This window comes from Microtus oregoni, unplaced genomic scaffold (assembly GCF_018167655.1).
Source record: "Microtus oregoni isolate MIOR12 unplaced genomic scaffold, Mior012 000009F_ref0000495, whole genome shotgun sequence".
Classification (NCBI taxonomy): domain Eukaryota; kingdom Metazoa; phylum Chordata; class Mammalia; order Rodentia; family Cricetidae; genus Microtus; species Microtus oregoni.
Genome location: NW_024543068.1, coordinates 12,167,017 through 12,180,341, shown reverse-complemented (window position 1 = coordinate 12,180,341; position 13,325 = coordinate 12,167,017). Strand labels below are relative to the sequence as shown.

At 41.3% G+C, this 13,325-nt stretch overlaps 1 protein-coding gene across 1 annotated transcript in view; it reads right to left on the bottom strand.

The window, feature by feature from the left end:
- Nucleotides 1–13,325, bottom strand: part of Nek9 (NIMA related kinase 9) — a 38,723-nt gene that overhangs the window by 13,815 nt on the left and 11,583 nt on the right. Inside the window, exons 8-15 of the mRNA XM_041658483.1 lie at nt 12,652–12,716; nt 9,069–9,119; nt 7,944–8,136; nt 5,657–5,801; nt 4,247–4,447; nt 4,040–4,086; nt 2,834–2,989; nt 787–895 (exon numbers count right to left, since the gene is read on the bottom strand). Of these exons, the coding sequence (XP_041514417.1) occupies nt 787–895; nt 2,834–2,989; nt 4,040–4,086; nt 4,247–4,447; nt 5,657–5,801; nt 7,944–8,136; nt 9,069–9,119; nt 12,652–12,716 (967 nt within the window). The remainder of the gene's footprint in view (nt 1–786; nt 896–2,833; nt 2,990–4,039; nt 4,087–4,246; nt 4,448–5,656; nt 5,802–7,943; nt 8,137–9,068; nt 9,120–12,651; nt 12,717–13,325) is intronic.

Sequence of the window (13,325 nt, the reverse complement as noted above, 5' to 3'; positions counted from 1 at the left end):
CCCCCAAATAAAGCAATTTATTTATTGTGCATGCGTAGGTGGATGGACATGCCATAACTGAGGTCAGAAGACAACTTTCAGGGAACAAAACTCTTTTACCCTGTAGGTTCCTGGGACCAAACTGAGGTGTGGGTAGCTACCTTAATTCAGAGAAAGGGTACTACCCTTAATTTAGAATACTTACAGTAGGTGCCAATCATAAATATGGTTTTTGTTCTTTTAAGAGTATTTATAGCTGGGCATGGTGGTGTATGCCTTTAATCCCAGCACTCAGGAGACAGAGGCAGGAGGATCTCCAAGATTGAGGCCAGCCTGGTCTACAGATCAAGTTCCAAGTCAGCCCCGGCTACACTGAGAAACCCTGCCTCAGAAAACAAACAAATAATAATTTAATTATTGAATATATATACATATATATATATATGCCTGTCTGTGTATATGTCACATTGAAGCTGAAGTTATAGTCACTTTTGAGCAATCCAAATTGGGTGCTGGACATGGAACTTGGGTCCTCTGGAAGACCAGCAAGTAAGCACTATTAACCACTTCACTGAGCCACCTCTCCAGCTGGAAGTATGGTGTTCTTATTAAAGTGCATATTCATTTTGTATTTATAGAAATCATTTTTTAAAAATCTGTGCTTAAATGCCTAATTTGTTAATAACATAATACTGAGTACTAGGGAGAAGTCAGAGGATGCATTAAGAGGATTATTAAGAAAGCTAATATTTCATAGCACAAAAGAACCTGAGCTTTGAAGGCATATGATACAGCTGAACAACTTACCATCAATAGCAGCTGTGTGAGTCTTGCCTGGGGCAATGGTACGAATTTTGTAAAAGGACAACTGTTTGGCCAAGGTAAAGGAGGTTGTGTAGGGCACTTCATGGTATGCCTGAGACAAGTAAAACACAGAGCAACAGACTCATAAAGCGAACAATGGTGATGGTGGTGGTGGGGCAGGCTGAGGATGGAAAAGGCTTTCAAACAAATCCTGCTAAGACAGGGTGCCACATAGCTTCCCATCTTCAACAGGACATAAGAAATAAGCTCAGTACAGAATCAGAATTTGATATAAGAAGCAGGGATTTCTGAGTATAAAACCCACATTCTGAATTAAAACATGCAACACAAGAATTCTTCATCTCAGGAGATTATGGTCTAAGGATGGAATAATTGAATCTGTGTTGCTTGCACGCTCTGCCTCTTTAACAAGGAAGGGCAGGGTAAATATGCTCTTCAGCTTACAAAGAAATCAGTTATTATGATCTAATTTTACCTACTAGGTAGTGTTTCACAAAATTTCATAACACATATTCCTCTGATTCTTTCTATTAAAAAACAAAAAAACAAAACAAAAAACATGTAGCAGGGCAGTGGTAGTGAATGCCTTCAATACTAGCACTCAGGAGGTGGATCTGAGTTCAAGGATAGCCTGGTTTACAGAGAGAATTCCAGGACAGTCAGAGCTACACAGAGAAAAACCAAAACCACCACCAACAAAAACCCATGTAAATGAAGTTCATAACAAATCTGCATCTTAATAAACCACAAATCAAGTGGCAAATTTGAAGATGCCTTTCAAACTATCACTCTCCAGGCTTCACCCTGAGTTTGTCCTCTTCTGAGACTGGACTTCAGACACCACATACAAATGAACTCTTTCATCAAGTTAGGGAACTGTAAATTTACTTGATTTTTTTTTCTTTTTCTTTTTTCTTTTTGCATTTGAAGGGGAAGGGGCAGGGAACAGACTTGATCTTTAGAAATATCAAAAATTCATGATACTAACACAACCTGGCTGGGCGGTGGTGGTGCACACCTTTAATCCCAGCACTAGGGAGGCAGATGCAGGTAGATCTCTGTGAGTTCAAGGCCAACCTGGTCTATAAGAGCTAGTTCCAGGACAGGCTCCAAAGCCACAAGAAACCGTGTCTTGAAAAAACAAAACAAAACAAAAAAAGCCAAACAAAAACAAAACAACCAAAAAAAAAATCCAAAACACAAAACAAAAAAACACAACCTGAAGATGTGGAATGGTAGTTAGTTTTGGTAAGTTTATGTGAGGTCAGTAAGTCAGGAATCTACAGAGACAAAGAAATACTTCTTTTCATTGGCACAATATTCTTGTCCCGTCCGGGCAGAGGTGACACACACCTTAAATCCTAGCACTCGGGAGACAGAGCCAGATGAATCTCTGAGTTTGAGACCAGCCTGGTCTACAGAGAGTTCCAGTATTGCCAGGGCTGTTAAGCGCAGAAACCCTGTCTTGAAAAACAAAAAGATAAAATCTGAACTCTCTCTTTACCCTCTGCAGCCAGCTTTGCTGAGGTGGAACTGTAAAACCTACCGCACATAAGCATTTGTGGGATTTTCGCCTTTGGCTTTTAAAGGGGTCTTGTTACATACTCCAGGTTGGCCTCAAACTAAAGATCCTCCTGCCTCAGCTTCCTGAGTGCTAAAATTAAAGGCACGCACCATCATTTAGCCTATGTACCAACACATTTGTAAAACAGAGGCCACTTAGGCAATTCTTCTACTTTTGATTCAGACCCCTGTCCCCGAACAAAGCAAAGAAATACAATAAGATAAAAAACCAAAGCAAAACCCCACGAAGACCTACACTTCTCTTCTCTGAAGTAGCTTCTGTCTGACTACTACACCATGCTCACTTAGCCTGTCCCTGAACGTCACACAAAATAATCATATGCTCTTTTGTGGCTAGCTTCTTTTGTTGAACATAACGTCTGTGAGATCACTTTATTCTTAAGTCAGAGAATCCCAACCCAGAATTCTGCTGATGTGGTTAAAGTCTCAAGTGCCACTCACTCACTTCATGGTTGATGATTCCAGACATGCACTGATTCAGCCCCAGTTTGTTGAACTCATTGAGTCCACAGGCCAGCACTTTGCCTGACTGGGTGAGCAGAAAGGTCCCATCACAGCCACATTGTACTGCAACAATGATTAAAGCCTTTGGAACATCTACCTGCAAGAAAAAAAGTTGGGAAAAAAATCCCAAGTACATAATTCATATTAGAAAAGAACCCTCAATCAAGTTCCATCATCATGTTGCCCAACAGCTTGGAGGTCACTCTTGCTAGCACAGCACTCCAGTTTTACAGCATGGAGAGAAAGGCTGCAGTTAGAAGGAACAGATGTTCCCTGTCAGTCTATAGAGGGGAGACTGCAGATAAGCTTGGGAGAAGGGGAGCTTCAATCTCTATCTGGCTTTGTCTTCAGACATGGAGGCTCCTCGATAGTTATGGAAGAAACATGGCACCCTGAACATCTGTCTTTTAGACAGTGTACAGAGGTAGCAGCTAGGACTTCTGCATCCTTCTACAGTTTGTCAGTCAGGGTTAGAGAAGGGTATCAGATGGGACCATGGATATGTGTGAAACCTTGGCCCTCAGATTCTTTTCACAGAGGAACGGCTATCTCTATATGCATCACTTAATCCTTAAGATACACATACAAACTGGCAACTGTGGATGGCAGAGCACTGTAGATAGCGGTAGTTAACCTTCCAGTGTCAGGTAAGCCTGGGCCCTGAGGCATGTAAGAGAGGTGTGCCTTTAGCTGACTCAGGTCCTGGCAGCCTCTTCCAGTGCCAGCTCTGGCAGTACAGACAGTAATCAGATATGATGTCTCCTACTGCACAGCCTCTAAGCAAAGACCATTCCACCTGGTGTTCAACCATGGAAATGGAAAGCTGGGGTAACAGATAACATGTCACTTCCTTAAGGAGATTTAGCTGTCTGTGACACTTTCTGTTTTATGTGCTGATTTTAATTTCATATCTGAGTAAGATATGACTCCAGTGTCCATAATAGCTGTATCCACTTCCTCAATTTTCTGTGACTTAGTCAGACGACAAGACCACATAGAGCTAAATCAGGAACCCTAGATCATTAGTCTCCTAGACAGAAAAGACTTCAGAAATAAAACTCTGTTATGAGAGTCGGGAGAGAAGATGTCCTTTTGGTTAGAGACTGTGTTTTAGACGGGCTAGAGAAGAAGCTGTTTCTCAGTTTACCCTTTGTGGTGTATAGTAATCCTCTTCTGAATCCAAACCCAGTCGTCCTGAAACGCACAAAAGAATGACAGTCATTATATCAAGGCATTCTTCTCCAGAAAGATGCTCTAAAACTCTTTCTGAATTAACCTGCCTTGAAAAAGGAGCTCAAAGACTGAAATCATGAGGAGCACCTGAAAGAAGTGGAAGGAAGCAGGCTTCACCTACCGTATTCACCACAGCCCCACGAGTAGACTTCTTTGTTTCGGGTCAGAACCACCACATGATTGTCCCCGCAGGAGACCTGCTCCACTGGATTGCTGAGGAAAAAGTCCAGCTGCCTGGGCTCTAGCACTTCCGGGCCAGAAACCTTGTCCACCCCCATGCAGCCATAGTAGTCTGATCCAAAGGCATAGAGCTGACCCTCATCTGCAAAAGGAAAGAAAACCCATCACAGAAAGGACTTAGTGTCCCGTCATAAAGCTGGGCAGAGCTGGAATGAGGACTACCTTAGCCAATGGTGTCACACAAGACATGATCATATCAGAGTCAGAAAGCTAGCCCACACAAACAAGCAGAGCTGTTGTAGATAGGGAATCATGTATTGTATTATTATTGTAAGGGAGATTCTAGGATTATCATGTTAAATGATCTTCAAATTTTCCCGGAGCCTTCCCTGTTTTGTAGACAGAAAGAAACACCAAAGATGGGACTAGTTTGCTCAGAAGTTAATATGTACTATTCTTCCAAAGGGCCCTAGTTTGATATCTAGCAACCATGCCAGGGCAACTCACAATTATAAGCCCAGTTTAAGTAAGATCTGAGGCCCTCCTTCAGCCTTCACAATAAGTATTACACTCATGTGCACAAATCCACATTCAGATATATACATATACATAAGATTAAAAAGTAGCCAGGAGGTGGTGGTGCCCACCTTTAATCCCAGCAATTGGGAGGTAGAGGAAGACAGATCTCTGTGAGTTTGGGGACAGCCTGGTCTACAGCATGAGTTCCAGGACAGCCAGGGCTGTGACACAGAGAAACCCTGTTTTGAATAACCAAAACTAAAGTCAGGCGGTGGTGGCACACGCCTTAATCCCAGCATTTGGGACGCAGAAGCAGGCAGATCGCTGTAAGTCCAAGACCAGCCTGGTCTGTAAAGTAAGTTACAGGACAGCCAAGTTTTTACACAGAGAAACCCTGCCTCCAGAAAAAGAAAAGAAAAAATACCGAGGACTTATAAAGTATGATAGATCAAAACTAAACATAACTTTTATCCTGATTTTGTTTTGTGCAAAGCCTAAATAGGACACACAGTAGCTTTCTCCTATCTCACATCTTCTCCATTATCTACCTTTCTTCTCCTTGCTCATCACTACACATCATAGCAACCTGGAAAGTTTCTTTTGTTTGTCTTAGTGTTGGGAATTGAAGTTATGGCCTTGCCTCTGCTATACAAGTGCTCTGAGCTATTCTCCCCAGGCTTGGGAATGTTGTTATTAATAAATATATTTGCTTAACGTTTTTGGGGATTTTTTTGGTAGTCTTTTGCCATAAAATCTCAACTAAAATTGCACAGCATTACCACAATGTCCCATATTAAATGTCCTCAAGATGTTTTTTTTGTAAGTGGCTTACCTGTCACACAAACAGTGAAATCATCACCACATGACACTTGGTGGATAGCTTTCCCTTGCAACTTTTCCACATGCTTTGGCTGTCGATAGGAAGCTTTGTCTCCATGTCCTAGCTGACCATGTAGTTTAGTGCCCCCTTGCATGTTCTGTTAAAAAAGAGATCTTGTGCAGTTTTAACTATTTACAATAAAAGTTAATCTTTAACATAACTTCTAAAGAAAAACAAGTGGGGAAGGGGAATAGTTTTCACTATATAGCACTGGCTGTCCTCACACTAACTCTCTGTAGACCAGGCTGGGCAAGCTGCCTACCTCTGCTTCTTGAGTGCTGGGATTAAAGGTGTTCACTGCTATGCCTTGGTAAGATAAAGCATTTCAAAGGTTAATATAAACCCCTACCTACAGGTAAAGAAGACTTTAAAACACATCCAGATTCATATCCATCAGGCATCAGGACAAATTTCAAATTTTGTCATTATTTTAGTATAAGGTGAACTACATGTTTAACTATGGGTGATGCTGAAAAGTTCACTATAGAGTTTAATTTGATTGCTTTCTGTTCTAATTTGCTGCTGTGATAAATACCATAACTTAAAGCAACTTGGAGAGGAAAGGGTTTACAGCTTATAGTCTATCATCAAGGAAAGCCAGGGCAGGAGCTCAAGTCAGGAACTAAAAGCAGAAGAATATGCCCCACAATATTCCAATCTGATGGAGGCAATTTGTCAACTGCGGTTGCCTTTTTCCAGGTGACTAGTTTGTGTCGAGTTGACAAAAACTAACTAGAACACTTTTTAAAGGAGTACAACCTCTTGAAAACCACCTGGACTAGAAGTTTTATAAACTTTGGTCGGCTTCCTTAAAACAGAACAGTTAAAAAAGACTATAGCTATATCAAAAGAAAACAAAAATAAGGAAAAAGAATTTGGTTCTATCAAGGACACAGTGATGAGAACAGTTCTCATGGTTTTGCAATAGTTTCATAGAGACAGCAATCTCTCCATGCACCAACTCAGGTACAAACCCTTTAATAAATAGTTGTAAGGTATTACTTTCATTCCATTTCAGGCAGCTGCCTCAAGCTAATTCTTTAAGGGACAAGGTCATCCCTTGATAAGGCAAAATCACTTATTCTTTTAACATTTTACAATTACTCATAGTCTACTCTCACACAACGCACCTATGAAGAAAGTTGAAGCCACAGAAAAACAGAAGAGCTCCCTCAGAGAGGAAGCAGGATCAGGGCATGGCTGGGGAGTAGCAAGTAGCCTGAAATGCACCTACACAAGGCACAGCAATGAACTAGAAAGCCAAGAGCGGGGCTGGAGAGATGGCTCAGAGGTTAAGAGCATTGATTGTTCTTCCAGAGGTCCTGAGTTCAATTCCCAGCAACCACATGGTGGCTCACAACCATCTGCAATGAAATCTGATGCCCTCTTCTGGCCTGCAGGCACACATGCAGAAAGAACACTGTAAACAAAATAAATAAATCAATCTTTAAAAAAAAGAAAAGAAAGCCAAGAGCACAAGCTATTATGAAAGTCAAGTCAAAACAGAACCTCAAGGAGGGAACAGTCAATTGCGCTAGGTGTTATAGAGAAGTCAACCTAGGTCAGGACAAAGGGTGTTTATTTTAGCAGTTTATAGATCATTTGGTAACTGTGTGGCAAGGATGGAAGCTGCACTGTAGGTGGGGAGAGTTGGAGATCTGGTGGTACACATTGGTGGTACATACCTAGAACCCTAGCATTTGGGAGGCTGCAAATTCTAGATCAGCCTTGGCTATAGAGTTAAGATTCTGTCTCAAAAAATAAAAATGCAACAATAAACAACAACAAAAGCTGAAAGACAGAGCCCAAAGTCAGAGGACAACAAAGGAAAACTCTTGGCTATTTTCATTCATGATGAAGTACTGGGAGGTTTTCTGAGATGCCAAGTCCTTCCTTTGTTACAAAGCTATTTCACAGGTACTAGCTGCTCTAACCTCATGATCACAGAACACAAGTACCTGACATGGCTGAAATCATCTAGTTGTCCGTGACAGACAGTCCAGTCTTCTGAACCCAAACCCAAGGTTCTCTCAATTTTCTTTTCCTCTCATCCATTTATCCAGAAACCATTACTAGGTGACCACTATGCCCTAGGAGTGGAGCTCCATGATAAACCGCACAGCCACAGCTGCTCTCATAGGGCTCATGTCTGATCGTCCGTCTCATTCCTACTGCACAAGGACAGCTAACAAACGCCTACAGTCCAGATGCAATGGGGCTTGTAGCCTACTCTACTTACCACCCAAGTGTAGAGTTCCTTCTCCACAGTGACCACAGCAAAGTGGGTGTTCCCTGCGCACACCTGTCGGGCACTACAGCCACTCTTGATGACATCCAATTTCTGGGGTGTAGATTTTCCACCACCCCAAACATAGACTTCACTGGTTCGTGATGTTACCACAGCAATGGGTGCTTCAGACACAGTGCTTGACCTGCCAGCAAGTCCCAACAAAGGCATATTTAACATAAAAGTTGTTTCTAATCAGACTGGGGGTGTAGCTCAGTGCTTGCATAGCAAGCATGAAACCTCGGTTTGATCTTTAGAGCAGTGTGGGATGTATGTTTCTTTTACAAAAGAAAAAAAAGACTACTCCCTTGGGAAAATGCCAATTTTGGCATGAGAAAGTATGTTCTTCTAACCCCTTTTCATAACAGGCCTCATCACAGCTCAGCCAGACCAGATTCCAGCCAGTCCCTAACAGCTCCGTTTTTAAAACATTCATCATGGTACTAACATCCACTTTATTTTGAGGGGAAATTATGGCTTTCTTTTTCTCTTCAGAAAAGACTATCTGGGGGCTAGAGAGGGCGTAGTGACTAAGAGTACTAGTCGCTCTTCCAGAGGATCCAGGTTTGATTCTCAGCACTCAATGACAGCTCAAACTCCAGTCCCAAGGGATCTGATACCTTGTGGCCTCTGTAGAGACCAGGCACACACGTACACAGGACATACAAGTAGGCAAAACAGTCACACACATTAAAAAAGCATACAAAACAACAAAAACACTCAGTAGGGGCTGGAGAGATACTCTTTCAGAGAACAGTTTCCAGCAACCATATCAGGTGCCTCATAACTGGATGAAAGTCTAGCTCCAGGGGATTCAATGCACTGTTCTGGTCTTTGAAGGCACCTGCATGCACACAATGCAGACACAGATATAGGTGCGCTCTCTCTCTCTCTCTTTCTCATACACAAATAAATCTTAAAAATAAAAGACAAGAAATGACTATCAGACATTTAAGCCTATGGTAGCTCCTAAATTGACATACAGGTTTTGGGGATCAAATAATGCATAGGCTCAAGTAAGCCTCCCATATCAGGAACTGAGGACACATAATACTCCTAGAGTCTCTTGAGCATTACCTTGGTCTCTTCGTAGGTGCATTAAGCAGAGTGACTTTTTCTTCCATCTCTCTAACAAAAGAAAAATAAAGTTATGTGAGTTAAATACTAGGTACATTGCAATCATGTTCCTTTAATACATTTCCTGGACTAAATCTTATAACCATATGCATGCATTGTACAACTGAGTTACACAGGCCTGACAGTGTATGACTTGTTAAATACAAAGTGGCAGCATTTGAGGTTTTTGCTTTATATGTATGAGAAATGGTCCAGACTGGAATAGGAAGCCCTGAGAGCCTCTCCATCTGATCTGCCTACTGACTCACAAACACATCTCCAATCCTGGGCTTGTTATCTTTCTGCCAAGCCAGCTTTCCTTTCTGAGTTCGCTATTTTTATAACTGACAATCCTTCCTTCTCTTCTAATCAACTCTTGTCAACTCTGACTCTCCTCTCCCTTTCTTCACCATGCCACTTCTGTAGTCTTACACAGCACCTTTTAAAAATGTCCTCTCCCTCCCTCTCTCCTCTCCCCTGACATAGGGTCTTCCTATATAGTACAGACTGGCCTTGAACTTGTGATCTCCCAATGGATGTGGCCTTCCATTGCTATACAACATTATACTAAACTACTGTATCCTTTCTGCTACTCTTCCTGCCCAAGCTCTCTACCTTGGTTCTAGGCAGCTTCGCTTCCCTTCTGACTCAAAAACACAGCAGTGCCTCCTGGCCAGTCTTGCTTGGGAGAATTCCAATCAGTCCTTACGTCCTAACCTAATCCAACAAGGGATACAAGTTCTACTGTCCAACTTCTTTAGGTGCCCCTCTCATCACATAAACTGTCTTCTAATTCAAACACCTAATTCTTCTGTATTCTCTTTCTTTTTAAGATTTATTCTATTTTTATTTGTGTGTCGGGGGACATATATGCACATGAATGTAGATGCTAGCTAGCAGAGGCCAGAGGAGTCAGATTACCGGGAACTGGAGTTACAAGTGGCTGTGAGCTGTCTCAAGTTCTCAAGTGAGTGCTGGAATTGAACTCAGATCCTCTGCAAAAGCAGCAAATGCTTAACCCCTAAAGCATCTTTCCAGCCTGTGCACTCTCTTGTGAACTAAGTTTGACCTTCAAGAGTCCCCACCATTTTTCTCTTTACTCACAACCTGTATTCCAGCCAGGCTCACCATTCTACACAAATGTATGTGTAGAATTCTCGGGCATCAATAACTTTTGAAAGCTCTTCTGAGAACTTGGCCAGGTCTAGAGTCACTAATCTAGCCAAATAAAATTCGTGTCCCCAGAGTATTTTACACAACTTACTGTATTTATGCCTTTCATTCTATTTTTTCTCTGCCTAGAATATGGCATCTTATATTTTACAAAGCACAAAGTGCAAAATAAAATATTTAATTAAAAATTAATTGAAAAATTTCAGTTAAGAAATAAAAGCCATGATTTTATTGTTGAAAAATAAGCTATATATAAATTTAAACATGCTTAATGAATTGCAAATGATAATAGTGCCTAAATATGCACAGAACATAAATAGAAACATATAGGCTGTATAACACATAATCCTAGATATTGAAATACTGATTATAAAACAATAAGGCTCAGGAAACACTGGGGAAGAGGGAGCTGAGAGAATTTAAAAGCTAGATGATGGGAAGAAAGCTATGAAAGGCTGTCTTTTGACATGGCATGGCTGTTGTTCTCATGAGCTCACTGAAGTTAGAGCTACCTGTGCAGATCTGATCAACAGGACCAGTTAATGTCCCCTAAGCAATAGTATCTAAGATTCAATAGTTTTTTGTTTTTTTTTGTTGTTGTTGTTTTTAAGTGAGATGGTATGAAGGTGGGAGGGGGAAATTCTGGGAGCCTCTGGGGATGTGAAAGGGAGGAGTTGGTGGTAGATATGATCAAGATATATTGCATATATGTATTAAACTGCACAAGAATAAATAAAAGGGCTGGAGAGATGGCTCAGTGTTTAAAAGCACTGCCTGCTCTTCCAAAGGTCCTGAGTTAAATTCCCAGCAACCACTTGGTGGTTCACAACCACATGAAATGAGATCTGGTGCCCTCTTCTGGCCTGCAGGAATACATGCAGGCAGACCACTGTATACTTAATAAATAAATCTTTAAAAAAAAAAGAATAAATAAAAGATATCCTAAAAAATGAATAAAACAAAGGGACTGGAGAGATGGCTCAGTGGTGAAGAGCACTGGCTGCCCTGACAGGAACCAGGGCTTTGATCCTGTATCTACAGCAGCTCACAGAGGACTGCAGCTCCAGTCCAAGGCCATCTGTGGCCCTCTTTTGTTCTTTTTAGCACCAGGTATGTATGTGGTACAAACATACATGCAATTAGACACACAAAAAATAAAAATAAATAAATCTTAAAAAACAAAACAACTAAAAACCAGGAAAAAAAATAATTATGGAACAAAAATTTCATTGTACCCTAAACTATAGAAGGCTGGGCCATGTGGTGCAAGACTTTAATCCTTGCACTCGGGAGGCAGAGGCAGGCGGATCTCTGTGAGTTCAATGCCAGCTTGGTCTACAAGAGCTAGTTTCAGGACAGGCTCCAAAGTGACAGAGAAACCTTGTCTCGGAAAAAAAAAAAAAGGATTGAAAGAAAATACAGGAAAAAGAGGTTCAGAACATAGACAAGACAAAGCAGAGGCAATAAGAGCAAAACTGAAACATGGGATACATCAAATTAAAAAGCTTCTATACAGCAAAGGAAACAACATAGTGAAGAAAAGCCTATAGGGTAGGAGAAAAACTGACAAGTTCATCTGATAAGGGGCTAATTTCTTGAACACACATGAAGAACTTGAATATTCAATTAAGAAAATAACCCTAACCTCATTTTTTTGTTTGTTTGTAAACAAAGTTTCTCTGGCTGTCCTGGAACTCGCTCTGTAGACCAGGCTGGCTCGAACTCACAGAGATCCTCCTGCTCTGCCTCCTGAGTGCTGGGATAACCTCATTTTTAAAATAGTAATTTGAATAGACACCCTTAAACATAAAAAAGGAAACAAAATGACATGTATATAAGAAAAATTCAATGTCACCATCACCAAGACAGCAAACTAAAACCTGGGGAGATTTTCTTGCCCTAATCAAAAGAGCTAAAAAGTACCATAACTGGCAAGGATGTGGTGAGACAGGACTTGTGCACTGTTGGTGATAAACAAATCAGTATGCTCTAGTACGGAGGTTCTTCAAAAAAACTAAAAATCGGCCGATGGATGCCTATAATCTCAGGGCTTGGGAAGCTGAGGCAGGAGGATGGCATGTTTGATGTCAGCCTGGGTTACAGAGCAAGGTCCTGTCTCCAAACAGAAAAACCCCTACCCTAAGCACCTAAATGCAAATCTTAGGCTACTAATGCCTCAACTGTAGAATAAAAGATATGAAGAGACAGAGAGCTCTTGGTTATATCACGTCAATTCCAGAGTAAATGGTTAAAGAGGTAAAAGTGAGGAGGTACCCTTAAGCAATGAGAGCAGGGTGTTGGGGAAGGAAAGAGCACCCTTCCTCGTGTACTGTCAACCATCTCTGGATGAAGTGATTTCTTTGTAGATTACCTCCTGCGTTTCCTGAGAAGGGGGAGATCCAGAAGTTCATCTGCAGTGGGTCTCTGCTCAGGATCCTAAACAATAAAAAAGGTTAGCTTTCTTTTACAGTGAATGGACAATATGGAATCTAATGAAGAATTTTACTTTTGTAGATAAGTTAGCTAAAGAACAATATGCACATACTTTCATCTTTAAAATTATAGTTTCCAAGAATGAGAGGCCCAAAATGCCTGTTAATATATCCTGTCTCCTAGACACAATAGGGAAAATGTACCCATGAATTCTCAATAATATGGTTGCTGAGTAAGATCAGCATAGTGACTCCACCAGTTAATACGTCAACAAGGACGGGAACGTCCGCATGGTCCCAGCTCTCCATCAAGAGCTACCAGTAGTCAATGCTGCTAAACAAGGAACAATGAGTTCTCCACAAACAAGTTCCTTCATAGGTTGTCCAAACCCAAGTGGTCAGCCTTAGACACATGTACATACAAGACAAGAGTGTTGGATCCTCTGGAATAGGAGTAACACATAGTTGTGAGTGTGAGTAACACACCATGTGGGTGCTTGCCTTGCAATTGAACCTGTGTCCTTTGGAAGATCACCCAGTGCTCGGACCTGCTAAGCCATCCCTCCAGCCCAATAATGCTAACTTTATATAACCAGGACCAATGCAAGTTATC